This window comes from Camellia sinensis, chromosome 2 (assembly GCF_055761805.1).
Source record: "Camellia sinensis isolate YWXY chromosome 2, ASM5576180v1, whole genome shotgun sequence".
Classification (NCBI taxonomy): domain Eukaryota; kingdom Viridiplantae; phylum Streptophyta; class Magnoliopsida; order Ericales; family Theaceae; genus Camellia; species Camellia sinensis.
In genome coordinates this window covers 71,690,210-71,716,047 of record NC_138962.1, presented here as the reverse complement: position 1 = coordinate 71,716,047, position 25,838 = coordinate 71,690,210, and the positions used below count along the sequence as shown (strand labels likewise).

Here is a 25,838-nt window from a genome sequence, read left to right as displayed (position 1 = left end):
AGATAAAATTTGTATTTTAAACAAATTCCTAGAGAGGTGTATTTATTAATACAATTTGGGTTCGGGTTGTTTAGAATATTTTTCAAAAGCCAGTCCAAATCAAAATAAAATTCGAATTTCTAAATTCTTTATTAAACCTACACCAAATATATATTATCCAAAAAAATTTTAGATGGTATTATCCAAATCTTAAAAAAATTCGAATTTATCTCGTTCGTTTGGTTGGAGTGGAGCCCACCCAAATTGGACGAGCGCACACATGTCCACAACTGCGAGCCCACTTTTAGTGTTGAAAATTTTTGGTTACCAGCAGCAGCAAACGTTTCTAATTAAAAAAAAGTAGCTCAACTAACCACTTGCTGTTATTATTCATCAATTCATGTCATAATCGTTTTTTATTTTATTTTATTTTTTATAATAAATTACACTTACACTCATTAATGCTTGGATTTAATTAATATTATCCCGATATTTGAGAAATTATACTGATTGATATTAAATTCATATATTCTTTCTTCTTGATTTGTTTTATTTTTTTAGTTATTTTTTTTTTCTTTTGCATTACTTTGTTTTATTTTAATATAATTTCTTTTATTTTTTATTTGAAATTATTACCTTTCATATAAATAGAGTTTGTAAAATAAGATTATTTACAATAAAGATAGAAATATAATTTTTATAATATTAGGATGTGCAATGTAATCGGACCAAATCGGTGTAATTTATCGAATCAAGATCTTTTCTTTCATCTCTCTCCTTAACTCCTTCCTTGTTAGGCCATTGGGTCTACTTTTTGGATCAAATTTTGATGATCTGAACTGTTCACATTTTAAAATTTATTAAGTATATCGTACCTGTAAAAAATTAAATTAATCAGATATCAGAAAACATGTGTTTAAAAAATTATTTATTAAATTTAAAAAAAAAATGATTTGTAGTGCGATGATCCGAACACGTCGTTGTTGATATTTGATTAATTTAATTTTTTTTTTATAATTATGATATATTCAATAAATTTTAAAATATAAACGATTCAAATTAATAAAATTAGATCTAAAAGTGAGTCTAATAATTTAACAAAAAGGAAATTAAGGAGAGAGATGAAAGAGAACATCTTGATTCTAATTTACCCCGTCTTTTGTTTTTCTTTTCTTCTTTTTCTTCTCCATATCTCTCTCTCCCCTGCTGTTGAGTTGGTTGGGTAAGCCCATTTCTCCTTCCGAAGCAATCCTCGGTAGAATTAGATCTCTCCTTCATCTTTCACTCGCTTTATAAATCGGTATTTGATTTCTGTGTCCTCACAGGAGCTATTCGAGAATTTCTTGGAGCACTTGAACGTGAAAAATGGCTCGTAAGAAGATCAGAGAGTACGATTCCAAAAGGCTTCTCAAGGAGCACTTGATGAGACTCGCTCGGATTGACCTCCAGATCTGCTCTGCTCAGGTACCCTATTCTCTCTCTCTCATTCATCAATTCTATATGATTTTTTTTTTGGATTGTTAATTTTATGTTCATTGATTGGTATTGGTAATACAAAATTTGATGTGATATCTCCTACGCATTTTGTGCTAAATTTTCAGATGTTATGTTTTAATCACTAACATTGCTGTAGTAGCCATTGATCATTGTTGCATGTTTGTTTTTTTCTCTTTTTAGATTGTACAAGATGTGATCCAAATTTATACTTCATTCATGCAATGTAAGTTTGATATCATTGTGTCTCTGTGCTTCCATGTCTGTTTTCTGAAGTAGAAACAAGTTTGCATTTGGTTTTTTATGTCAATCAAAAACTAAAATTTTCATATAATTTTTATTTGTGTTGGGAGGGAGGAATCAAGATCCTCTCCTTCATCTCTCTCCTTAACTCTGTCCTTGCTAGGCCATTGGACCCACTATTGGATCCAATTTTGATGATCTGAACCGTTTACATTTTAAGATTTGTTGAATATATCATACCTGCAAAAAATCAAGTTGATCGGATATCAGAAAGTATGTGCTCGGATCTCCTTCTTCTCTTTCCTTAACTCCCTCCTTGCTAGGCCATTGGGCCCACTTTTGGATCCAATTTCGATGATATGAACTCTTCATATTTTAAGATTTGTTGATTATATTATACCGGTAAAAAATCAAGTTGATCGGATATCAAAAACTACGTGTTTAGATCATCGAACTACAAACCATTTTAAAAAAAAAATTTAATAAACAGTTTTCTGAACATATGCTTTTTGATATCCGATCAACTTTATTTTTTACAGGTATGATACACTCAACAAATCTTAAAATGTGAACGGTTCGGATCATCAAAATTGAATCCAATAGTGGGTTCAATGGCCTAGCAAGGAGGGACTTAAGGAGAGAGCTGAAGTAGAGGATCTTGATTCGGGAGGGAGGGAGGGAGGGGTTGTTTTATAACCAAATTGTCAATTTGGTGCTTTTAGAAGCAAAATATTGTCTTTATCCTCATATATCAAAACCAAAACAAAAAATCAAAAGAGTATTATATAAATTTTATAGAAAGTGTATTATATAAATACTTTTTTACATTGTAAAAACAAAACAAAAAATCAAAAGAGGAAAACTTTCCATCAATGTTCACATTAAACACAAAATTATTTTTCAAAGAGAAAATCTATAGATACATTTACATTTATCCCTAAAGATTTACATCAAAAGAGGAAAATTGAATAATGTTTATTGATCCCTAGCATTGTTGATTAATTTTTCCTTCCAAAGTTTGTCTCCTTGTATTGTTATAAAAAGAATAATTCGTCCCATTTTCTCATTTAACTTGACTATTTGCTAGATGGTAGTATAAGAATAATATTATTTACATTATCTCATCATATTTTATTTATCATATGATATATCATTATTCTTTTCTTTCTTTCTTTCCTCTTTTTTTTTTTTTTTTTTGATTTACGATACATCACTACTATAATAATAACAAACACCACATTTTATTTATCATGTGATATATCACCACTATATCAATAACATAAATGGCGGGATCCATTAGATTAATACAAAAGTGACACATCACATAATAAACAAAATATGAAAAACCAAATATGATTAGTAATACAATTGAAGTAAAAAATATTTATTATAAAATCATTAGAAAAACTATTGCTGAGGGTTTTTCCAATTTATTGGCTTGGGGGGCCACCATTTACAATTTTCAAACAATTAAATTGATAAAAAAAATAGTAGAAACTAGTGATAATTTCTGGAGTTAACTTCAAGTTTGCAGGAATCACCGCCCTTGCTAGTCCCTCCTTGTGTCCGCCTCTGCCATCATCAATGCATGGCCACTATTACCACTTGAGGTGAAGCCATGAATTTCAGTACCTAGAGGGTAAAACTCTGTTTTAAATCAAAGTATAAAATTGGGCATCCATTAAATTTGGTGAATTCTACCATCGAATGAATTTTGACAATGTTTTACATATTTAAGTAATGAACTAGTATGACCAATTCTCAAAATGTTATTGAATTGGATTTTATATAAAGGCATTCCCAAATGTTAATATTTTTGCATATTTTCATGTAAGTGAAAATATATACTATTAATGATTGAATGCTCTAGCCACAAATTTGAGAATGATGATTTCTATTAATTATTGCAAATGTTCACCAGAAAAGATAATAACAGTATAGGTAGAAAGGATATTGGATGGGTCAAAAGATGAAATAAGTTTGATGAGCGAAAAGAATTATAATTTGGAGATTCAAGAATACCATTCAAGCCAAACCAAACCAAACCAAGCCAAACCAAGCTTTATGCCCCATCAATAAGGGTCGGCTGCATGAATCCTTTTTCTTCACTTGATTCTATCTAAGGCCATTTCGTTAGTCAAATTAAAGAGATTCATATCTCTACTTATTACTTTAGTCCACGTCAATCTAGGTCTACCCTTTCCCCTAACACTACCATCTACCGTTACTGTATCACATCTCTTCACTACTGCCTCTATTGGTTTTCGTTGTATATGATCAAACGATCTCGATCTATTCTCTTTCAACTTATCTTCTATCGGTACTACTCATATCCATTATCGAATATATTCATTCCTAACTCTGTCTTTTCAAGTCTTGCCACACATCTACCTTAACATCCTCATCTCAGCAACACTCGTCTTCTCTACATGTTGTTTCTTAGTTGCTCAACATTCTGTTCCATACAACATTGCTGGTCTAATAACCGTTCTATAGAACTTCCCTTTTAGTCCAATGGGTACTCATTTATTGCACAGTCCTGCAGGCACACTCATTCACTTAAGCCACCCCGTCTTAATTATGTGGACCACATCCGCTCTAATCTTCCTAGTCGTTGTGATAATTGATCTTAAATAACAAAAATGTTAACTCTTAGGTAGTTCTTGGTTCTCAATCTTCGTTTTTCCTCTGCTTTCATTGTGATTGTTACTAAAATTACATTCTATATACACTGTCTTAGTTCTGCTTATCCTAAATCCTTTAGATTCAAGTGCTTTTCTCCAAATCTCTAACTTAGTGTTAACTCCTTCTCTAGTCTCATCATCCACTATCACAATATCATCTGCAAAAAGCATACACCATGGCATATCATCTTGAATATCGTGCGTCAATTCATGTATAACTAAAGCAAAAAGATAAGGACTTAAGGTTGATCCTTGGTGTAATCTTGTAGAATTTGAAAATTCACTCATCTCTCTAGTAGATGATCTAATAGTGGTCACCACACCTTCATACATATCCCTAATCACATTAATGTATCGTTTTGTCACCCCTTCTTTCTCTAACACCCACCAGATTATATCCCGAGGCACTCTATCATATGTTTTCTCATGATCGATAAAAATCATATGAATGTCTCTTTTCTTTTCTCTATACTTTTTTGTTACTCTTCTCAAAAGATAGACCGCTTCCATTGTTGACCTACCAGGCATAAACCCACATTGATTCTCTGACACCCCTGTTACATCTCGCAATCGACGTTCCATCACTTTCATTGTGTGACATATTAACTTGATTCCTCTATAGTTGTTACAATTCTAAACATCTCCTTTATTCTTAGATATTGACACTAAAATACTGTTCCTCCACTCATCTGGCATTTTTTTAGTCAACAAAATTTTGCTAAATAACCTAGTCAACCAAACAACCCTCTTCTTACCCAAACATTTCCACACTTCAATAGGTATATCATCGGGTCCTAAAACCTTATTTAATTTCATCTTCTTAAGTGCAAACTCTACTTTAAAGTCCCTAATTCTACGATAGAACATATAGTTTTGGTTTTTCTTATTATTGCCTACTTCCTCCCCTTTTGACCTACCTCCATGTCCCTCATTTAACAACTTCTCAAAATAGTTCTTCCACCTTTCCTTAATCTCTTCATCCTTCACCAACACCTTAGAGTCCTCACCCTTGATGCACTTAACCTGATTAAAATCTCTTGTTTTCCTTTCTCTTATCTTAGCAAGTTTGTATATTCTCTTCTCTCCCTCCTTACTATTTAGTCTAGTGTATAAGTCATCATAGGCTTTTAACTTAATCTTCCTCACTATTTTTTCGACATCTTTATTGGTCAATCTGTAGTGCTTAAGATTTTTCTCAGTTCTATCATTTTGCCACTTTTTAAAGCTATCTTTTTTTGTCTTTATTACCGCTTGGACCTTCTCCCTCCACCACCAAGTTTCCCTAAAGTTGGGTCTCTTTCCTTTCGACTCTCCAAGAACTTCCTTTGAGATTCTCCTTATACAATTGGCCATCGAGTTCCACATAATGTTAGCATCATCTTCCAAGTTCCAAGCACCTTCTTTATCCATTCTATTCTTAAATGTGTCTAGCTAAGAAGCACGGGTGCGGGTACGAGTACGGTACGGGTACGAGTGCGGGTATGCCGAAACGGCAAAACCCCAAAAAAGTAGGATACGGGTACAGCTGCGGTACGCTGATATTTTTTTATTTTTTTTATTTTTTATAATTAATTTTTTTGATTATTAACATTATGTAAGTATGATTGATTATTAATTTTGTGTTCTAATTTATTAATTTTTTTGATCTAATTTTTTTTTTGTTCTAAATATGATTGAATAACTTGGTTCTATACCTCTCTAATTCTTTTTGGGTTCTACATCAGATTATACCTCTCTGAAGAAGAATGAAGAAACAAGAAAAAAAACAAAAAAAAATAAAGATGAAGAGATTCTGACCAGGGGAAAAAAAATGAAGGGACAAAAACAAGTTATTTAGGGGAAAAAAATTCTGACCAGTTATGCAACAAATTCTGACCAGTTATTCAGGGACAAAAAAAAGTTATGCAACAAGGGACAAAAAAAACAAAAAAACAAAATCATACTAGTTGCTTGGTTGCTAGGTATGGCTGATATGCAGGGGACGAAAATAGATGCTTGCTGATCTCTGCAAAAAACAAAATATGAGATGAAGAAGAAGAAACGAAGAAGATGAGAGAAGACGAGGGTGGAAGATGAAACAAAGAAGAAGAAGGCGAAGAAGAAGATGAAGGCGAAGAAGAAGGCGAAGGCGAAGAAGAGGAAGAAGACTCACCGGAACTCCTTGCGTCGCTGTCGCCGGAAGGGAATGGCTGGGTTGCCGTCGCCTCTTTGCTTCTATGTTGCCTCTTGGTGCTGTGTTGCTCAACTGATGAGATTAGGGCAAAACAACCTTCATTCGTATATATCATTTTTTCTTTTTCTTTTTAAAATTTTTCTTAATATTGCTCCGGTACCCCTCAATTCTCCAGAAAATTTGATTTCTGCCCCCGACGTACCCGAAACGCACCAAAGGCGTACCCATGTCGTACCCAAGCCGTACCCATGCCGTATCTAACTGAACCAGACGTACCCGACTATTTTTTGCCGTACCCGGTACGCGTACCCGCACCCAGTACGTGTACGGCACTATTTTTGGAGTACCTGTGCTTCATAGGTGTCTAGTTTATTCCCTTTTAGGTCCCATCATCTAGTTCTGTGACCCCCACTATCTTTCCAAGTTTGGTATTGCCTTTTACAACATAAATCTAGTACCAAAATCCTATGTTGAGACATCAAGCTCTCTCTAAGAATCACTTTATAGTCGCTGCATTTTAGACAGTCCCCTTTTCTTACTAGAAAGTAATTTATTTGACTCCTAATTGATCCACTCTTAAAGGTTATCAAATACTCCTCTCTTTTCTTATACATAGTATTGGTCACCACTAGGTCAGAAGCCAATGCAAAATCTAAAGTACTCTCTCCAGCTTAATTTCTATCACCAAAACCATACCTACCATGCATCCTCTCGTACCCTAGTTTATCTACTCCTACATGACCATTGAAATCACAACCTATGATTAGGTTCTCTCCCACAGATATCTCATGTAATACCTCATCCATTTGGTCCCAAAAAACTATCTTAGTCTGATCATCTAATCCTACTTGGAGGGCATATGCGCTAATAACATTCACTATATTCTCTCCAATAACTAGTTTAACTAACATAATCCTATCACCCTTCCTAATGACTGCAATTACATTTTCTACAAGACTTTTAGCAACTATTATTCTTACCCCATTCCTGTGTCTATCCTTACCACTATAATATAGCTTAAAACCGGTATCCTCTATTTCTCGAGCTTTCTCACCCGTCTATTTAGTTTATTGTATGCAAGCTATACTAACTCTTCTTCTAATCATGACATCTACCAATTTCATAGTCTTACCAGTTAAAGTTCATATGTTCCATGTGACTACCCTAAACCTATAATCTTGGACTTACCATCACCTACCACACACTTACCATCACCTACCACACACTCACCTACTACACTCACCTACCACCACCATCCACTACACCTACATCTATATAAGGAACCATTTGTAATAGACAGTATATCAATTAATAATATCAATCATCAATACATATTTCATTCTCTCTATTTTTCCATACATCAAATTTAACATGGTATCAGAGCTAGGTTAAGAACCTAGTAATTCTACTTCACCGGCGGGTGGCAGCCTCGCCTTGGCCGCCCGCCGGACCTCTACACATACCTTCACTCCGCTGCCACAAATTCCATAGCTGCTCTCTTCTATGCCAAACTGAAGAGCCCCAGGGCCCTTGTGAGCAAAATCATCCAAATCCGACTCCCTTGCCCCGAACCACTCCGCCAAGAACCGGTTCGCCGGGTGGACCTCCCTGGAAGGAAGATTGCATCCAAAATCACTCAGCAACGGGCACCCGGAGTCCGGACTCGGATTATTATTACCCGTCAAAAGCCGGTTCGGAAACTTTCGCCATCAGAGCCAAAAACTGGTCGGAGAACTCTCACCGGTTTTTGAAACAGTGCGTCGTCGCCGGCAACATTGAAGCTTCCTACACTCTCGGCATGATCCGATTTTACTGTCTACAAAACCGAGGAAGCGGAGCGTCTTTGATGGCAAAGGCGGCGATTAGGTCTCACGCGCCGTCGCGGTACTCCCTTGCCGTGATTCAGTTCAACGGCAGCGGTGGTTCGAAAACCGACAAGGACCTCCGCGCCGGAGTCGCGCTCTGCGCACGCGCCGCCTACCTCGGCCACGTCGATGCGCTCCGCGAGCTTGGGCACTGCCTCCAAGACGGTTACGGGGCGCGCAAAAACGTCACCCAGGGGTTGCAAAACCACCAACAACGAAACAGGCCTTTTGACAGAACCAGAGGATTGAGACCTAGCTGGTTCAGCCTTTTGCATGTGAGGAAGATAGTGATGAAATTGGACGGGGGGCGAGAGGAAGCACTGAGCTTGCAGAGGATGGAGATGACGATATCGTCGGGGGTTGGAATGGACTATTCAGCAACCAGCAAGCTTGCCCTCCAATGGACATTTGATAATCTGATCGAAGCTGGCGATCTCGTTGTTGTCATCCATGTCCTCTCCCCCAAATCCGATCCGACCAATAAGCAGCTCTTTGAGGACACTGGATCACCTTTGATACCTCTGGAAGAATTCAGAGAGAATAATGTGTGCAAGAAATATGGACTGACTCCTGATGCAGAAGTTCTGGATATACTTCATACCATGTCAAAGACCAAAGGGGCAAAGGTTGTGGCAAAGGTGTACTGGGGGGACCCAAGAGAGAAGCTGTGTGATTCTGTGGGATATGAACCCACGCCCACTTTCGGAATATAATATAACCCACTCTCTATCTGATGTTTGTCCTCCACAATGGACAACCACCCACAATGCCTTCTCTCTCTCATCTTTCCACTTTCCAACCCACCATTCTTTTTTTTTTTTTTAATCACCCCACTCTCTCTCCTCACTTTGCATCCACCGCCCAAAATTTTTTTTTTATTCTAAAGCTTAATTGGTGCACTCCTTGTTCCCCACTTTCTTTCTTTTATATATATATCTCTTTTTATTATATATTTAAAAAAAAAAAAAAAACAAAAACAAAAACATCATCTCTCCTCCGTTTGATTTCAAACTCTATTATTTTTATTTATTTTCTCCAAACCACTTTCCTTATTTCCCCCATCTTTCATTTTTGATTTCAAATAAATTTTTATTATTTCTTTTCTTTATTTTTCTTTCACATTATTTTTCATCTTTTTCCAATTCCATTCATCCCATATAGCTTTGCACACCAACCATATTTTATTCATCTCCGGGATCAACCCCGATCACAATTTTACACTAAAAAAAAAAAAAACGACCACACACAACAAACCAAACAACCACATCCACTGGCGGGATTCTTCTCTACTCTGCCGCCGGTCTTTTCTTCTTGCCTCCGTCCTGGGCGGCCCTTGCCGGTGTTGCCTCCGTGTTTCCCACTCCACTGGGCATGATCACTACTCCCTGCTCCTCCACTGCAGCATATGGTGGACCTCCAAATAGGAACATCACGGTGGCCTTCCGCTTCAGCTCCTTGTTTTCTGTCTTTAGCACACTTATCTCTGCTCGCGCATCCTTATACATGCGTTGGAGCAGAGCCAGCTGGGAGTTTAACTGTTGCACCTCATTTGTCCTGCTCTGCAGCCGGTGCGACAGGTTTGTGACCGCAGTCATGGTTTCCACACATGACTTCAGAGTATACTGATTGGCCTCAATATCAGTTTGCACCGCCATTTTTTGCTCCACCGACCGCATCGGAAAGTTCAACGGAGCAAAACTAGAGGTGTTTGGTTGAGGTTCACTGGCCACCACACCAGTTATTTCTCTTGTGGACTCGTTCAATTCTGGAAAGAGCGTGAGCAGACCACGGGAAGAGGAGGCCATGTTCTGGGTAGCTGGACGGGAAGAAGAGGCCATGTTGCTGAGTGTTTCAGAGACGGGTTGGTTACAGAGTATTACAGAGTTTCTCTCTCAGTAAAGGAAGAGTTTTTTTTCAGAGGATTTTCAGAAGTTTTTTGTCTGCCTCAGCCTCAGCATCAACCTTGGTTAAATAGACGGGGCAACCACGCGTATCGCGCGCCACTTGACGCCAGACGACAAACGGGCGCGCCAGCCAAGGCACTCACGTGCCTCGCCATCATGTCCGGCACATCTTTTTATGACTTGGGCACGCCTTTTGATGGCACGCCTTTTTGAAAGATTGGGCACACCTTTTGAGGGTGCGCCTTTTTAGGGGTCTGACAAGACTCTGTAAACTGTCCCGACATTGATTCCTGTTAGCTCCTTTATGGGTCCGACAAGACTCTGTAAACTGTCCCGACATTGATTTCGGTTAGTTTCTCCAAGGGTCCAGCAAGACTCTGTAAACTGTCACAACAACTGTCACAACATTGTCTGCTACAACGGTCCGACATGACCCCATAAACTGTCCTCTACATGGTTATGACACCCACATACAGTGTCCTCTACAACGTTATGACACCACCATCCAGTGTCTTCACCAATGGTCTGACACGACCATACAGTGTCTCCTATCTTCTTTTATTTTTATGTATTTTCTTGTTTTGTAACTCTCTCCAAACTCAAGTTGGTTAGTTCCTATCCTCCTTGAGTTTGCGGGGGGCTGTTAAAATTTACCATCACCTACCACACACTTACCATCACCTACCATACACTCACCTACTACACTCACCTACCACCACCATCCACTACACCTACATCTATATAAGGAACCATTTGTAATAGACAGTATATCAATTAATAATATCAATCATCAATACATATTTCATTCTCTCTATTTTTCCATACATCAAATTTAACAGCTTCTTTATCCGCCCTCGTCCAGGAAAACGCGAAAACCTTTGCCCATTTTTCACCGCACCCAAGCGTCGATGCGGCGCCCCTTGCTCACTTTTCAAAACACCCGGAGGTAGGCGCAACGCGTCACTTAAGGGGAATGACCTAGTATTTAATTGATTCTGAGTATTAGGCTTCATGTCATAGTTGGCATCTATAGTAATTTGATTAATATAAAGGAAAAGGTGAAAAACATAATTGAAAAATATGAATATAAAGGAAAGGGCTGTTTGGTTGCTTAGAAAAGGTTGGATTAGAGAATAAAGTAAGATTTAAAGGTTAGATCTTTCATTATCTAGAACCTATGAAGCACAGGTACTCCAAAAATAGTGCCATACACGTACCGGGTACTTACCGGGTGCGAGTACGCGTACCGGTACGGCTGCACGCGCACCGGGTACGGCAAAAAGTAGTCGGGTACGTCTGGTTCAGTCAGATACGGCATGGGTACGGCTTGGGTATGGCATGGGTACGCCTTTGGTGCGTTTCGGGTACGTCGGGGGCAGAAATCAAATTTTCTGGAGAATTGAGGGGTACTAGAGGCAATATTAAGAAAAATTTAAAAAAGAAAAAGAAAAAATGATATATACGAATGAAGGTTGTTTTGCTCTAATCTCATCAGTTGAGCAGCACAGCACCAAGAGGCGACATAGAAGCAAAGAGGCGACGGCGACCCAGCCATTCCCTTCCGGTGACAGCGACCCAGCCATTCCCTTCCAGCGACGGCGACGGCGACGGCGACGAAAGGAGTTCTGGTGAGTCTTCTTCCTCTTCTTCTTCTTCTTCTTCGTCTTCATCTTCTTCTTCATCTTCTTCTTCTTTGTTTCATCTTCCACCCTCGTCTTCTTTTATCTTCTTCGTTTCTTCTTCTTCATCTCATTTTTTTTTTTTTTTGCAGAGATCAGCAAGCATCTATTTTCGTCCCCTGCATATTAGCCATACCTAGCAACCAAGCAACTTGTATGATTTTGTTTTTTTGTTTTTTTTGTCCCTTGTTGCATAACTTGTTTTTGTCCCTGAATAACTGGTCAGAATTTGTTGCATAACTGGTCAGAATTTTTTTCCCCTAAATAACTTTTTTTTGTCCCTTCATTTTTTTTCCCTTGGGTCAGAATCTCTTCATCTTTATTTTTTTTGTTTTTTTTCTTGTTTCTTCTTTCTTCTTCAAAGAGGTATAATCTGATGTAGAACCAAAAAAAAATTAGAGAGGTATAGAACCAAGTTATTCAATCATATTTAGAACCAAAAAAAAAAATTAGATCAAAAAAATTAATAAATTAGAACACAAAAATTAATAATCAATCATACTTACATAATGTTAATAATCAAAAAAATTAATTATAAAAAATAAAAAAAATAAAAAAATATCGGCGTACCGCAGCCGTGCCCGTATCCTACTTTTTTGGGGTTTTGCCGTATCGGCGTACCCGCACTCGTACCCGTATTGTACTCGTACCCGCACCCATGCTTCTTAGTCTAGAACTTAATGAAATAGAGAAATTTTTAAAAACTATGAAAATTGTTCGACTAAATATAGAAAATGTCCACTCTACTGAAAGTCAGATGTTAGATTTTCTAAACAACTACGTGGCTTACATGGTGCTCTTTTAATTGGAAATCACAGCACTAAATTATGTTCCAAAGTTTCTGTTGTCTGTCACAGTTTCACATTATTCCATTTTCTTCCCAACATACTATACGGCTAAGAGTTGAAATTATAAATGGTCTTCAATCTGATGTGTTAAATACTTGTAAAGTATATTTTCTAGAAATCAGAGGCATTGATGTTATCTTTTCGTTTGTAATTATGTCTTAAATTATGTCATTGAGACTGTCCTTCAGCCAAAATATAATTTTTGTATGTCTGTTTGTATTTCTAATTGATAACACTCACAGCTGTTGTTCCGAAACAAAAAAATGGAACTTTTTTTCTTTAGGTAAATGAGGCTACAAACTTCCCAGAGTTGACAAACAAAGAACCATGGCTTTCATCGACAAAATTGGTTGTAAAACCTGACATGTTGTTTGGCAAGCGAGGGAAGAGTGGATTGGTAGCGTTGAATTTAGATCTAGCTCAAGTTGCTGACTTTGTGAAAGCCCGCCTTGGTGTGGAGGTGATCAGCAAGTTATGATTACTGAAACATCTTACTACTAGTTGTGTGATTCCTTTGTACTTAACATGTGAATTTTATCCTCTAGGTTGAGATGGGTGGTTGCAAGGCACCAATTACCACATTCATTGTCGAACCATTTGTTCCCCATGACCAAGAATATTACCTTTCCATTGTATCTGATAGGCTCGGTTGTACCATTAGCTTTTCAGAATGTGGAGGTATTGAAATTGAAGAGAATTGGGACAAGGTAAGTTGATGAAAAATCTTTTTGCTGTATTGACAGGTTACTATTTTAGTCTGACCCTATTGTTTGATTTGACCGATTTTCTGTCATCTAATAGTTAGCATACTCCACAAGCAGTCTTGTCTCATAGTTCGAAAATAATTTTAATAATTTTAGACACTCGGCTGCTGTTATAGCATGTACACACATACACACCCCAACTTGTTGCCATGTAGTGTAGATTTTAGGATCCACCCAGCCTGTGTGTCCTTGTCATGTTGTTTCATGTCCCAAGTTCATGTCTATGTTTCATAAGTCATCACTGATTGGATATAAATTTGGGTTTGGGGCAGAAAACATGTTGTTTATTCAATTTGTCCTTCTTACAGGTCAAAACTATCTCTCTTCCAACTGAGAAACCTATGACATTGGAGGCATGTGCGCCTTTGATTGCCACACTTCCATTGGAGGTGAGATCTTACATGCTATTACATTTGAAATGTAAAAAATTTCAGAGTTCTTATTTATTTTCCGTTTGTTTTATTTACCATGGCACTTGAATTGGTCTTCAACTAGAAGTTTCTTCACACATACAAGGTCATAATGGTGTACCTTATGATATGAAATGCTTGCAACTTTGACATAATTTGTCATGATTTCATATTTGGAATCTCAGTATTCTTGAAGCTGGTTTTCTTTCAAGGTATACTTCATCAAATAATATGTATGAATTCATAGGTTTTCCATTTTCACTGCATATATTATCCGAGACAGCATATTTCTTTATCATTTACTTTCTAGTCTCTTTAGTTTATTTTGCATGCTCCAATCTTCCAAAAATTTTAATTGTTGTATTGCCAAGTAGTTTGTTTCTCATTGGATAATCGTACATTTTTGGTCTCAGGTTCGAGGGAAAATAGGAGATTTCATACTGGGTGTATTTGCTGTATTCCAAGGTATGTAATACATAGGGATGAAAAAACTTGCTCTTCATCAATAAAATATGATAAACTAAGCTCTAAAGGTTTTATCTGTTCCACATTCAATTTAAGTAAAGTTTGACGCTGTATTGGCTATATTTAAGGTATATTATTCTTGAGGATCAAAAGGTGTTTTTTCTGTTACCAAAACTTGTACAATATGATGCTCAAATAATTTCGATCTTCCTTACATTTAAGTACTTTGTACATGCCATAAGGTAGGGATTGTAAAATTTAATGTATAAAGAGAAATAGAGAGAGAATAAATTGTATGTATTATTGATTGATTTATATTGATATCTATTACAATGATTCATGATTCCTATATATAGAAGAGGGTGAGTGTGTAGTAGGTAAGGAGTAGGTGAAGTGGAGGTGGTAGTGGTGTAGTGGGTTAGGTTTAGTGGAGTAGGTGAGGTGGTAGTGGTGTAGTGGGTTAGGTTTAGTGGAGTAGGTTTAAGTGGGTGAAGTAGGTGGAGAGTAGGTGATATCTATTACAATGATTCATGATTCCTATATATAGAAGAGGGTGAGTGTGTAGTAGGTAAGGAGTAGGTGAAGTGGAGGTGGTAGTGGTGTAGTGGGTTAGGTTTAGTGGAGTAGGTGAGGTGGTAGTGGTGTAGTGGGTTAGGTTTAGTGGAGTAGGTTTAAGTGGGTGAAGTAGGTGGAGAGTAGGTGGATTTTAACAGCCCCCCGCAAACTCAAGGGGGATAGGAACTAACCAACTTGAGTTTGGAGAGAGTAACAAAACAAGAAAATACATAAAAATAAAAGAGGATAAGAGACACTGTATGGTCGTGTCAGACCATTGGTGAAGACACTGGATGGTGGTGTCATAACGTTGTAGAGGACACTGTATGGGGGTGTCATAACCATGTAGAGGACACTGGATGGCGGTGTCAGACCGATGTAGAAAACAGTTTATGGGGTCATGTCGGACCGTTGTAGCAGAAAATGTTGTGACAGTTGTTGTGACAGTTTACGGAGTCTTGCTGGACCCTTGTAGAAACTAACCGGAATCAATGTCGGGACAGTTTACAGAGTCTTGTCGGACCCATAAAGGAGCTAACCGGAATCAATGTCGGGACAGTTTACAGAGTCTTGTCGGACCCATAAAGGAGCTAACCGGAATCAATGTCGAGACAGTTTACAGAGTCTTGTCGGACCCATGAAGGAGCTAACCGGAATCAATGTCGGAACAGTTTACAGAGTCTTGTCGGACCCCTTAAAAGTCGCACCCTCAAAAGGTGTGCCCAATCTTTCAAAAGGCGTGCCATCAAAAGGCGTGCCCAATCCATAAAAAGACGTGCCATCAAAAGTTGCGCCCTCAAAAGGCGCGCCCACTTCATCAAAAGTCGTGCCCGACAGAAAGCGTCGAGCCATCAAAAGATGAGCCGGAGACGCGGCGAGGCACGTGAGCGACAGAGTGGCGTGTCGGCCGCGTCGTCAGTGTCAATATAAACCAATGCGGAGGCTGTGCTTGAGGCAGAAGCGAAGACAAAAAAACCTGGGAAAAAACTTCTGAAAAACTCTTCATTTTCTGAGAGTGATATTCGTTTTTCTGAGAGATTGCCTCTAAGAGCTGCAAATCTTGAAACACTCCCCTTCCGAACATTATCAGTCTGAAATTGCTATTTCGCTGAAACACTCAGCAACCCAAAAAACATGGCCTCTTCTTCCCGTTCAGCTACCCAGAATATGGCCTCTTCATCCCGTGGTCTACTCACTCTCTTTCCCGACCTCAACGAGTCAACAAGAGAGATAACTGGTGCGGAGGCCCGTGAACCTCAACCAAACACCTCTGGTTTTGCTCCGTTGAACTTTCCGATGCGGTCTGTGGAGCAAAAAATGGCAGGGCAAACAGATATTGAGGCTAATCAGTATACTCTGAAGTCATGCGTGGAAACCATGACGGCGGTCACAAATCTGTCGAACCGGCTGCAGAGTAGGACAAATGAGGTGCAGCAGTTAAACGCCCAACTGGCTCTGCTCCAACGCATGTATAAGGATGCGCGAGCAGAGTTAAGTGTGCTAAAGGCGGAAAATAAGGAGCTGAAGCGGAAGGCCACCGTGATGTTCCGATTTGGAGGTCCACCGTATGCTGTAGTGGAGGAGCAGGGAGGAGGCAACTTGCTTGGTGGTCTAGGAAGCACGGAGGCAACACCGGCAAGGACCACCCAGGACGGAGGCAAGAAGAAAAGACCGGCGGCTGAGTAGAGAAGAAAAATCCCACTGTGGGTGTGGTAGTTTTGTTTTTGTTTGTGTGGGTGTTTTTTTTTTTTTTTTTTTTTTTTTTTTTTTTTTATGTAAAAGTGTGATCGGGGTTGATCCCCTGATATGAATAAAATGACAAGGTTGTGGAATGTTGTTGGTGTTATTTTGTGGTGTTGTTTTGTTTAATAAGAAAAATAAAAATAAAAGAAAATAATGGATAAAGAAAATAGAGAAAAATATTTGTGGATGGGTGATAAGAAAAACAGCAGATTTTTTTTTTTTTTTTTTTTTTTTTTTTTGGTGGAATATAAAATAAATAATAATAAGAGAATGGAAAACGGGTGATGCTTACTAACAAGGGATAGGGAAAATATATTATAATAAAATATATATATATATATATTAAAATAAAAGAAAATGGTGAAAGAACGTGGATGAAATAAATTAAGAGAAAGGAGAGATATGATTAAAGTGGGTTTGAAAGTGGGAAAAGATGAGAGAGAGGGATGTCCAAGAAGCTTGTGCTTTTGATAGTTACACATTACCCAAGCTGTATGTGAAGATGCATGTTACTGTCTTACACTTCTGCAGGCTTGGTATTCTTTGTGGGGCACTTGCAACACGTGACATTGAAAATTGTATTCGAAAATGATGACATCTCCAACATGAAACGTCTTGGAAGCAGCCCAGGCCTTGTAATCAATATTCCCAATGATGGTTCAACCAGCGGAGTCCCCAACCTTGTACACTGCTGCCATTGAAACCTTCAAGCCAGCAAACATGGCTACCAACAACAGAGCCACAGCTCTACACCCCACACCCAAATCCATGGCTAAGAGAGAGAGAGAGCAAATCGGGAAAAAAACAGCAGTGACGAGCAGAAAAGCAGCGCCAGAAACGCCAACGACGACGACGAGTAAGAGTACAACCACGGATATGTGAGAGGCGAGGTGAACGGCGATAGAGGCTAGACGATGATGCGGGTGCCGCCGCCGACATAGCGGAGGAGGGGTGTAAGAAAATGTTGAAGAAGTCAAGGTATGTGTAGAAAATAAGCGGAATAGGTTGAGGTCCGGCGGGCGGCCAAGGCGAGGTTGCCGCCCGCCGGTGAAGCGAGAAATACTAAGGTCTTAACCTTGCTCTGATACCATGTAAAATTTAATGTATAAAGAGAAATAGAGAGAGAATAAATTGTATGTATTATTGATTGATTTATATTGATATCTATTACAATGATTCATGATTCCTATATATAGAAGAGGGTGAGTGTGTAGTAGGTAAGGAGTAGGTGAAGTGGAGGTGGTAGTGGTGTAGTGGGTTAGGTTTAGTGGAGTAGGTTTAAGTGGGTGAAGTAGGTGGAGAGTAGGTGGATTTTAACAGGGATCTTTATAGGGTAAATTTAATTGGACTTGCTATCTTTGATGGGTAGGATATAATTGAATTTATAAGCCTTTCTCATCGAAGGTAGGGAGGTGAAAAACTATATCTTCTTCTGTGTTGGTGAGTGTGGTGTGCATGTTTTTGTTGATGTTTTGTTTGACAATTATCTTCCATTTTCTTAGAACATTGACATTGTTCACATGACATTTGTTTTTTCTATTCTGTCTATAGATCTGGATTTCAGTTTCCTTGAGATGAATCCCTTTACCCTGGTGAATGGAGAGCCATACCCATTGGATATGAGGGGAGAGTTGGATGACACTGCTGCCTTTAAGAACTTTAAGAAGTGAGCTCCTCCTCCTGCTTCTTACATTCTCTTTTGATATACAGTAAATTGATCTGTGAAAAGTTCCATTTAAAATAACCCTATTGTGATACTATCTAATCCTATTTATTTATTTTATGAGTTCAGGTGGGGCGACATAGAGTTTCCTCTTCCCTTTGGAAGAGTTCTAAGTCCTACAGAAAGCTTCATTCACTCATTGGATGAAAAGGTAAGTGCATTACTTTTTATTTATGCATAGTATGAGAAATTTTCTATTTTGAGTAATCACCAATTGTTAAGTTGTAGAAATTTTCTATTTTGGTTTTGGTTTTTATTTTTATTTTGTATATTTAGTTGAGCAAGGTTTTAAAAAGCGGCCGCAACCGTTACGTAACGCCGTTACGTAACGGTTTTGGCGGTTACCGCCACCCGTTACGGCCGCTTTTGCAGTGTGATTGAGATTCACAGGTGTGTCGGCTGTAGCGGCTGCCGTAGCGGTCGTAACGGTGCCGTACAGCCATAACGGCCTGTTACGCACCGTTACGTAACGGTGCCAAACTGTTTCTTTAAAAAAAATACAAAAAAAAAAGCTGAAAATGGGGGAAGAGGGATAGAGAGAAGAGGGAAGATAAAAGAGAGAAAATGGAGGAGCAACAGATAGAGAGAGAGAAGAGGAAAGATGAAGAACATATTATTGATTTGTTGAAACTGTAAGACCTATGCTATTCTATTCAGCTGCTATCACTAAATCATTTTGTTTGTGTGTGTCTATCTATATATTGTTTGAAAATAATAATAATAATAATAATAATAATAATAATAATAAGTGTGGTCATTATCTATTTGGCTTGGTTAAAATATGTATATATATATATATATATTTAGACTTTTATTTATTCTCTTATTTTTGTCATTGTTTATCTTATATATAATAGTTAGTGATTGATTTTTTGTATAATATAAAGTCATTAATTATTAAAATAAAATGTAAAAAACTCAGTTTATAGTGATTTAGAAATATGAAATATATTAGATCATATTTAAAAATTTGCAAAAATTGATCAATATTTATTTTTAACCCAATAAATATGATCATGAAAAAAAAATATGCGTATCGGTAAATTTTTTTCAAATTGTGCGAAAAATAAAAAAATTCACGGTTCCGATTACCGCAACCGTTACACTACGGCCTTTACACCCCGCAACCGCAACCGCATCACCGCTACCGTTACGGCGACCGCAACCGCTTTTCAGAACCTTTGAGCCACAAAGTGTGCCTGTATATGAAGGAAATGGGCTTTTTGACTGTAGATGCATTTTGTTCTCACCATCATTTTTTTAAGTAGATTGTCATCTCCTAGTTCAGTCATGGGGTTGGAGTTTGCTTCTGCATTAACAAGAAGCTTACATGTGTGACCTTGTTGTGTTAACATTGCAGACTAGTGCATCTCTCAAATTTACTGTCTTGAACCCAAAAGGACGCATTTGGACAATGGTGGCTGGAGGTGGTGCTAGCGTGATATATGCCGATACAGTAAGTGCTTTTACATACCCTTGCAATCCATCATTTGTCCTTGCATACGTGCACAATGAGGCACTTTTACATATTATGGGGTTCAGAAGTTTTGTACTAATCGAGGCTAATTAACTAGGTTGGAGATTTGGGTTATGCATCGGAACTTGGTAACTATGCAGAGTATAGTGGAGCTCCAAATGAGGATGAAGTGCTGCAATATGCCAGAGTTGTTATTGATGTAAGATATCAATCTTCTTCCTTTAAATGTACTAAAACTTAGAAACTTCGGTAATTCAAGTCTGGTATTGAATAATATGCCCCTTTGGCGCGATCACAGTGTGCCACTGCAGACCCTGATGGTCGTAAGAGAGCCCTTCTAATTGGAGGAGGTATTGCTAATTTCACCGACGTTGCTGCTACTTTCAATGGGATTATTCGAGCCCTCAGAGAGAAGGTCTGGTTGAGTAAAATTATTCAAACTAATGATCAACAGTATTGTTTTGTTTTTTTGTTTTTGTTTTTGTTTTTGTTTTTCTCTTTATATGTTTAATTGATATCACTTTTTGTTTGTACAGGAATCCAAGTTAAAAGCATCAAGAATGCACATCTATGTTCGAAGAGGTGGTCCCAACTATCAGACTGGGTTGGCAAAGATGCGTGCCTTGGGAGAGGAACTGGGAGTTCCCCTTGAGGTATTTGAGGACTGTTTCCCTGCCTAATGCCCCCAACAAAAAACGAAAAAATAAAAGGAAAATAAAAGAAAAACTCACCCACCCTCCAAAACAAAAAAAGAGAGAGAGAAAGAAAGAAAAGAAGTTTGGATATGTAGCTAATATGGTCAGTTATAGGCATTAAAATTCCCATGAGCCTGAGGCATATGGTGTTGTGTATGACTTTAGATAATCTAGAAGCAGCTGATGGCTTACAATCTGGTAGTTCAGGTCAGAAATTGGAAATTGTTATTCCTTCAAAATTTGGATAAACAGAACTAATGACTCGGATTCCATGGGATTAACTTTGTGCATAATTAAAAATCCCAAAGAAAATTTTGATTGGCTGTTGGCTTTGACTCTAGATTAACGCATTAAGAGTGCAGTTTTGCATTGTTGAAAGTAAAAGGTTCTTGCAAGTGGATCAGGTTAGCCTAAGGTGTGATAAAATTTTAACATCAACGTGAAATGCATTGGTAAGTACTCAGATCCTTAATTGGAGAATTGGAGCATTTGAAATAAACATATATTGTTAACTTGCTTTGTTGATGTTAGTCTAGTAAAATATTAGTTCAAGTTGACAACTTCACTGATGACTTGACCTCTGTTTCATTTAGCATTTTAAATGAAAGTAACAGTAAAAATTGGGACAATGATACTGATAATTCTCAAGCTTTCTTTTCGCTCTTATTTTATTTTGTTTTTATCAATTTATTTGTTTTTATCAATTTATTTGTTTTTTTTTGGTGCTTTGCATGTCATTATCTGGGAAGCGTTTAATGATTTTTGTTGCAGGTTTATGGACCAGAGGCTACAATGACTGGCATTTGCAAGCAAGCAATTGATTGCATCATGTCTGCAGCATAGTCCCCTTGCCAATTTTCTTGTCCCCTTCATCAATCTGGGAAAATAATCCAGTGTGAGGCTTCTTTGAAGGCATATGTTCAATTAGACGGTTTTTAGGTCCTAATTTCTCTTTCTGTTCTTATTAAAAAAAAAAAAAAAAGAGGAAGAAAACTCCTATGAGAATGAAAGTATTGTTTCTTGTTAAGATTTTGTGATTACTGATATAAAGAGAGTTTGTGTCGATGAACCCACATAGCTGGTGGCTGTACACGTGGATATATATATATATATATATATGGTTGCAAGTGTGCCGTGGACATCAAATTTATGAATAAGGCCTTATTTGTCGTAACTTAAAAAAGTCAAAAAGTTAAAAAGTCACTATTCTATTTAAGTCACATCATCTTATTTAAATCACATCATTTCAAACTCAACTCATATCCAATTCATATTTCATAAAAAGTCAAAAAATATACTTATTTAAATCATCTTAAACCACCCTAAATATATTAGAGAATATAATATACATAATAAAGTTGTTGCTCTCTTTCACAAGTTTTTATATAAGTTAATGATCAATAATTCAATATAGTACTAGTAGTTCAATGATAAAAGTTTGACTTAACAACCTTGAGATTATAGGTTTTAAGTCTCGGAGTAATCACTTTGTGTAGTATATCTAAAGTTTGTCACGACCCAAACCCGGTATCTAAAAGTTCGGCGTCGTAACAAGATAAAAATAAAATAATTTAAATAATTTTGTAGTCGCAGCGTAAGCGGATAAATTAAATAAAATAATTGGGTACCAAATGCTTTTTTAAAAGGGAATAAAATATAGTCATTTGAACTTTATTATATTACAAGAGTTCAAAATAAAATAGATAGAAATAAAAAAAAAGATTTAAAAAAAAAACAACACAACGATTCATTTTCCATCTTGATCCCGTTAAACCTCGTCACCTGAAAGGGGTAATAGTTATAAGCACATAGCAGAGTGAGAAATATTATACTGTGAGTGTAGGGGCACAAAATAGCCATGGATAATTATTTAAACTAAAACATTAACATAATTTGAGTTGAATACACAAATTAATTAAGTGGCAAAAACTGAAATAAATCACTATAACCACGGTATATAACAGAACAGAGGTCACTAAGTGACAATCAGTACAGGAGTTTGTGGTGATGCTTACAGAAAATAATTGTTTACAAGGTCATTGTCAAATAATCTCTAAAATTTAAACAAATATATTCATGGTTTTTAATTTAAACAAATAGAGCTCAGAAAAAAATCCACATAATTGAAGCATTAACCTAACCATAAAACATAAATTATATAAAATAAATTATGATAACTTAAAACATTCATAAAATATATTATGATAACTTAAGACATGTAAAAAACACATTATAATAACTCAAGATATAATAAAACTCATCTGAAAATTACTCCTAAATTATTTTGAGCTTGCTTCCCGTTTCTTGTGTTTCTTGCTCTACTATAGCACTATATTGCTCGGATGCCTATTTCTACAACACACATCCTATTTATACATCAAAAATGATTTGGACCCCCAATTTTTCAAACCCCCAAGTGACCCTCAGTGTTTTCCTATTGGCTGAATTTTTTTTTTGTTTTTTTTGTTTTCTATCTGCCAATCACAGAGCCCCATGTGGAGTGGGGGTGCTGGGATCCCAGCACGGTTGTTTATACATAAGAAAAATGATTTATACCCCCACTGGGAGTCGACCCCAATGAGGTGGAGGCCCATGACTAGATGAAAAAAAAACAATTTTTTTTTTTTTTGGCAGCCAGTGGGGGCGCGCGGGGTGCGACCCCACTGGGGTATAAGGCACAGCTCTATACAGAATCAGGAGTGACGCCCAAGCAACACACGCACACACGTGGACAATTCCCCCTCTTGCCACCCGTTGCCACATGTTCTCTACTTCTCAATTTTGTTGACACCTGTTTCACCCCTTATCTTTTTGTTCCAACTCTGCAAATTCACCAAGGGCCAAGTTGCCCCTTGGCCCCACCGAAGGTTCCCCTTTTTTTTTAATTTTTTTTTTTAATGTTATTTCAATTTTAAAAATCATAATTCCTAAAATTACTTATGATTATACGTTAGGTTCACGTCTAAAAATCTTATTACTCAATTATAAAATATCACTTATTACTTACTAAAATATTTGTGTGGTGTCTTACAATTTATTTCCTTACCAATTTAATTGATAAATTCTTAATTTTCTAAATTATGCATTTATTTATTATTATTTTTATTTATTGATTTATTTATTTTTTGATTGCAATATTAAAATTAAAAACGAAAATTCGAGTGTCACAAAGTTAAGTGTGTATTTAATTTATTTATTTTTTCAAATATATATTAATGTGTATTAATTGGACATTATTTTTTGGGAAAATTACCCGTGAGTCCTATTTGAAATATATGTACACTATTTAATCAAACAACTTTTTGAATATACCCAAAAGTCTTACACGTTTTCCTTTCTCTCTCTCTCTGTTTTTTGTCTCATTTTTTACGTTTTTTTTTTTTCCTCTTTGTCATGTCCGACGACCGGTGATCACACATTCCTTATTCTCTTTTTCTTTCTAATATATAGCAACCACCAACCACCGACATCAACTCGTGACTTCATCCTCATCGACAGCGAAGAAGATGAGATCTACATCAGATTTGAGATTTACATGAGATTTGGTCAGATCTAAACAAAAAAAAATTGCCGGAGTCCAATATTTTTTCTTTCCTTTGATTTCTCAATTTTTGTACCCTTTCTTTGTTACACACGTCTATTTTTTTGTTTTAATGGAGAAAATTTTCAATTTCTGAATAAGTTGTTTTTAAGTTTTAGTTACAGGCGATGAAAACTGTAAAATTTTATAGCTTCAGTTTTTTTGGTGCTGAAATGAATCATGTTTTAAAATTATAAAATTTTACAGTTTCATAACATTCTTTAGAATTGTAAAATTTTGCAGTTGCATAACATGTTTTCCAGCTTAATAGAATAATGCTTTGAAACTGTAACATTTTACAGTTTCAAAGCTTACTTTTCAGTTTGATTAATATTACAAATTATTTGCTTAAACTCTACACAAAATAAAAACTAATATATACTTTTTTCCATTATTGTTTGTTGTTGTTAAATTTTTTAACTATAATTTCTCTATTTATTCTTTTTTTTTCCTGACAATATTCTGAATGTTCCGGTGAGTCTCTGATGATATTCTTGACATTTTCCAGTGATGTTTAGAATACTTCAACAAACTTTCGGCAATGCTCAAAACACTCCGGCGAACTTCTGGTGACTTCCCGGTGATGTTGCATATTTCGGCAAGTCTTCGGTGAGTCTGACAGAAGTCGTTGGATGTAGCAGCATTTTTAAAGTTATAAAAAAAAAAAAAAAGTTTTTGGTAACAATTAAAAATATGTAGGACTAATTGGTGCAAATATATTGTTTTGAGATTAGATAGATTTTAAACTTTGTGTATAAGAATTATTGGTAAGTGTCCCTTGTTTTTTTTACCAGTGTATGGCCGCTTGTGAAAGTGGAACCTATGTTTTTTGATAGGCCGTTGGCCCATGGGCCAAAGCCTTAAGCACAAGCAGGCTTATGGGTCATCTCTTATGGATCAACAGGTGGCGTCATGAGCTTAGCCCAGCCCAAGGAGTCAAGATTTAAACTTATTTGTTCGATTTATTTTATTTTATTTTATTTTTTTTTAAAGAGAAAATTGGAGGTAAATCCAATTTAGAGAGGATCTAAGACAGTAGGTCCAGTGAATGTTTTTTGTTGACGAGAAGTCTACACTTTATGAAAAAATTTAGTAAAAAATCTTGTAAGGTATTTTATTTTCAATTTTATCCCTTAATTTTTTTTAACCTATTTGACTTTTTTTGCTGACTATCTGTTCAAATTTTTTTATCCTATTTGTTAAATTTTTTTCCTGTCTACTCAAAAATTTTACCCTATTTGTTCAAATTTTTTCTTATTTGTTCAATTTTTTTTACCTATCTGTTCAATTTTTCACCATATTTGAACAGATCTATTTAAAACAAATATGTTCTATCGTTTAAAATTTTATTATTTTCCTATATGTTCAAACTTCTCATCTCTCTCTCCTATCTATTCATTTTTTCCTTCTCTATTCAAATATCTGTTTAGATTTTTTTATCCGTTCAATTTTTTCACTTATCTATTTAAATCTATATGTCCAAATTTTATTATCTGTTCATTTTTTTCCTTAAATTCTATTTTTGATTTTTTATCTGTTCAAATCATGATTATTGAA

The 25,838-nt window shown here is 36.6% G+C and overlaps 2 protein-coding genes across 4 annotated transcripts; both read left to right on the top strand.

Moving 5' to 3' along the window:
* Positions 1-1,049: 1,049 nt before the first annotated feature.
* On the top strand, positions 1,050-21,847 carry LOC114310671 (ATP-citrate synthase alpha chain protein 2). Of its 3 annotated transcripts, XM_028256739.2 has the most exons (15): positions 1,134-1,201; positions 1,305-1,443; positions 11,838-11,970; positions 12,114-12,175; positions 13,153-13,329; positions 13,415-13,576; positions 13,942-14,022; positions 14,457-14,508; positions 18,358-18,472; positions 18,599-18,680; positions 19,890-19,985; positions 20,104-20,205; positions 20,305-20,421; positions 20,543-20,659; positions 21,473-21,847. In XM_028256739.2, the coding sequence occupies exons 5-15, from the start codon at positions 13,234-13,236 to the stop codon at positions 21,542-21,544; spliced, it is 1,092 nt and encodes a 363-aa protein (XP_028112540.2). In that variant the 5' UTR covers positions 1,134-1,201; positions 1,305-1,443; positions 11,838-11,970; positions 12,114-12,175; positions 13,153-13,233; the 3' UTR covers positions 21,545-21,847. The 3 variants fall into 3 exon arrangements, with proteins under 3 accessions (XP_028112542.1, XP_082770925.1, XP_028112540.2); XM_028256741.2 differs by lacking the exons at positions 11,838-11,970; positions 12,114-12,175 and having other exon boundaries at positions 1,050-1,201; XM_082914799.1 differs by lacking the exons at positions 11,838-11,970; positions 12,114-12,175 and having other exon boundaries at positions 1,107-1,234.
* On the top strand, positions 6,822-9,301 carry LOC145820723 (uncharacterized). Its single transcript, XM_082917327.1, has 2 exons — positions 6,822-6,872; positions 8,099-9,301. The coding sequence occupies exons 1-2, from the start codon at positions 6,822-6,824 to the stop codon at positions 9,149-9,151; spliced, it is 1,104 nt and encodes a 367-aa protein (XP_082773453.1). The 3' UTR covers positions 9,152-9,301.
* Positions 21,848-25,838: the final 3,991 nt, after the last annotated feature.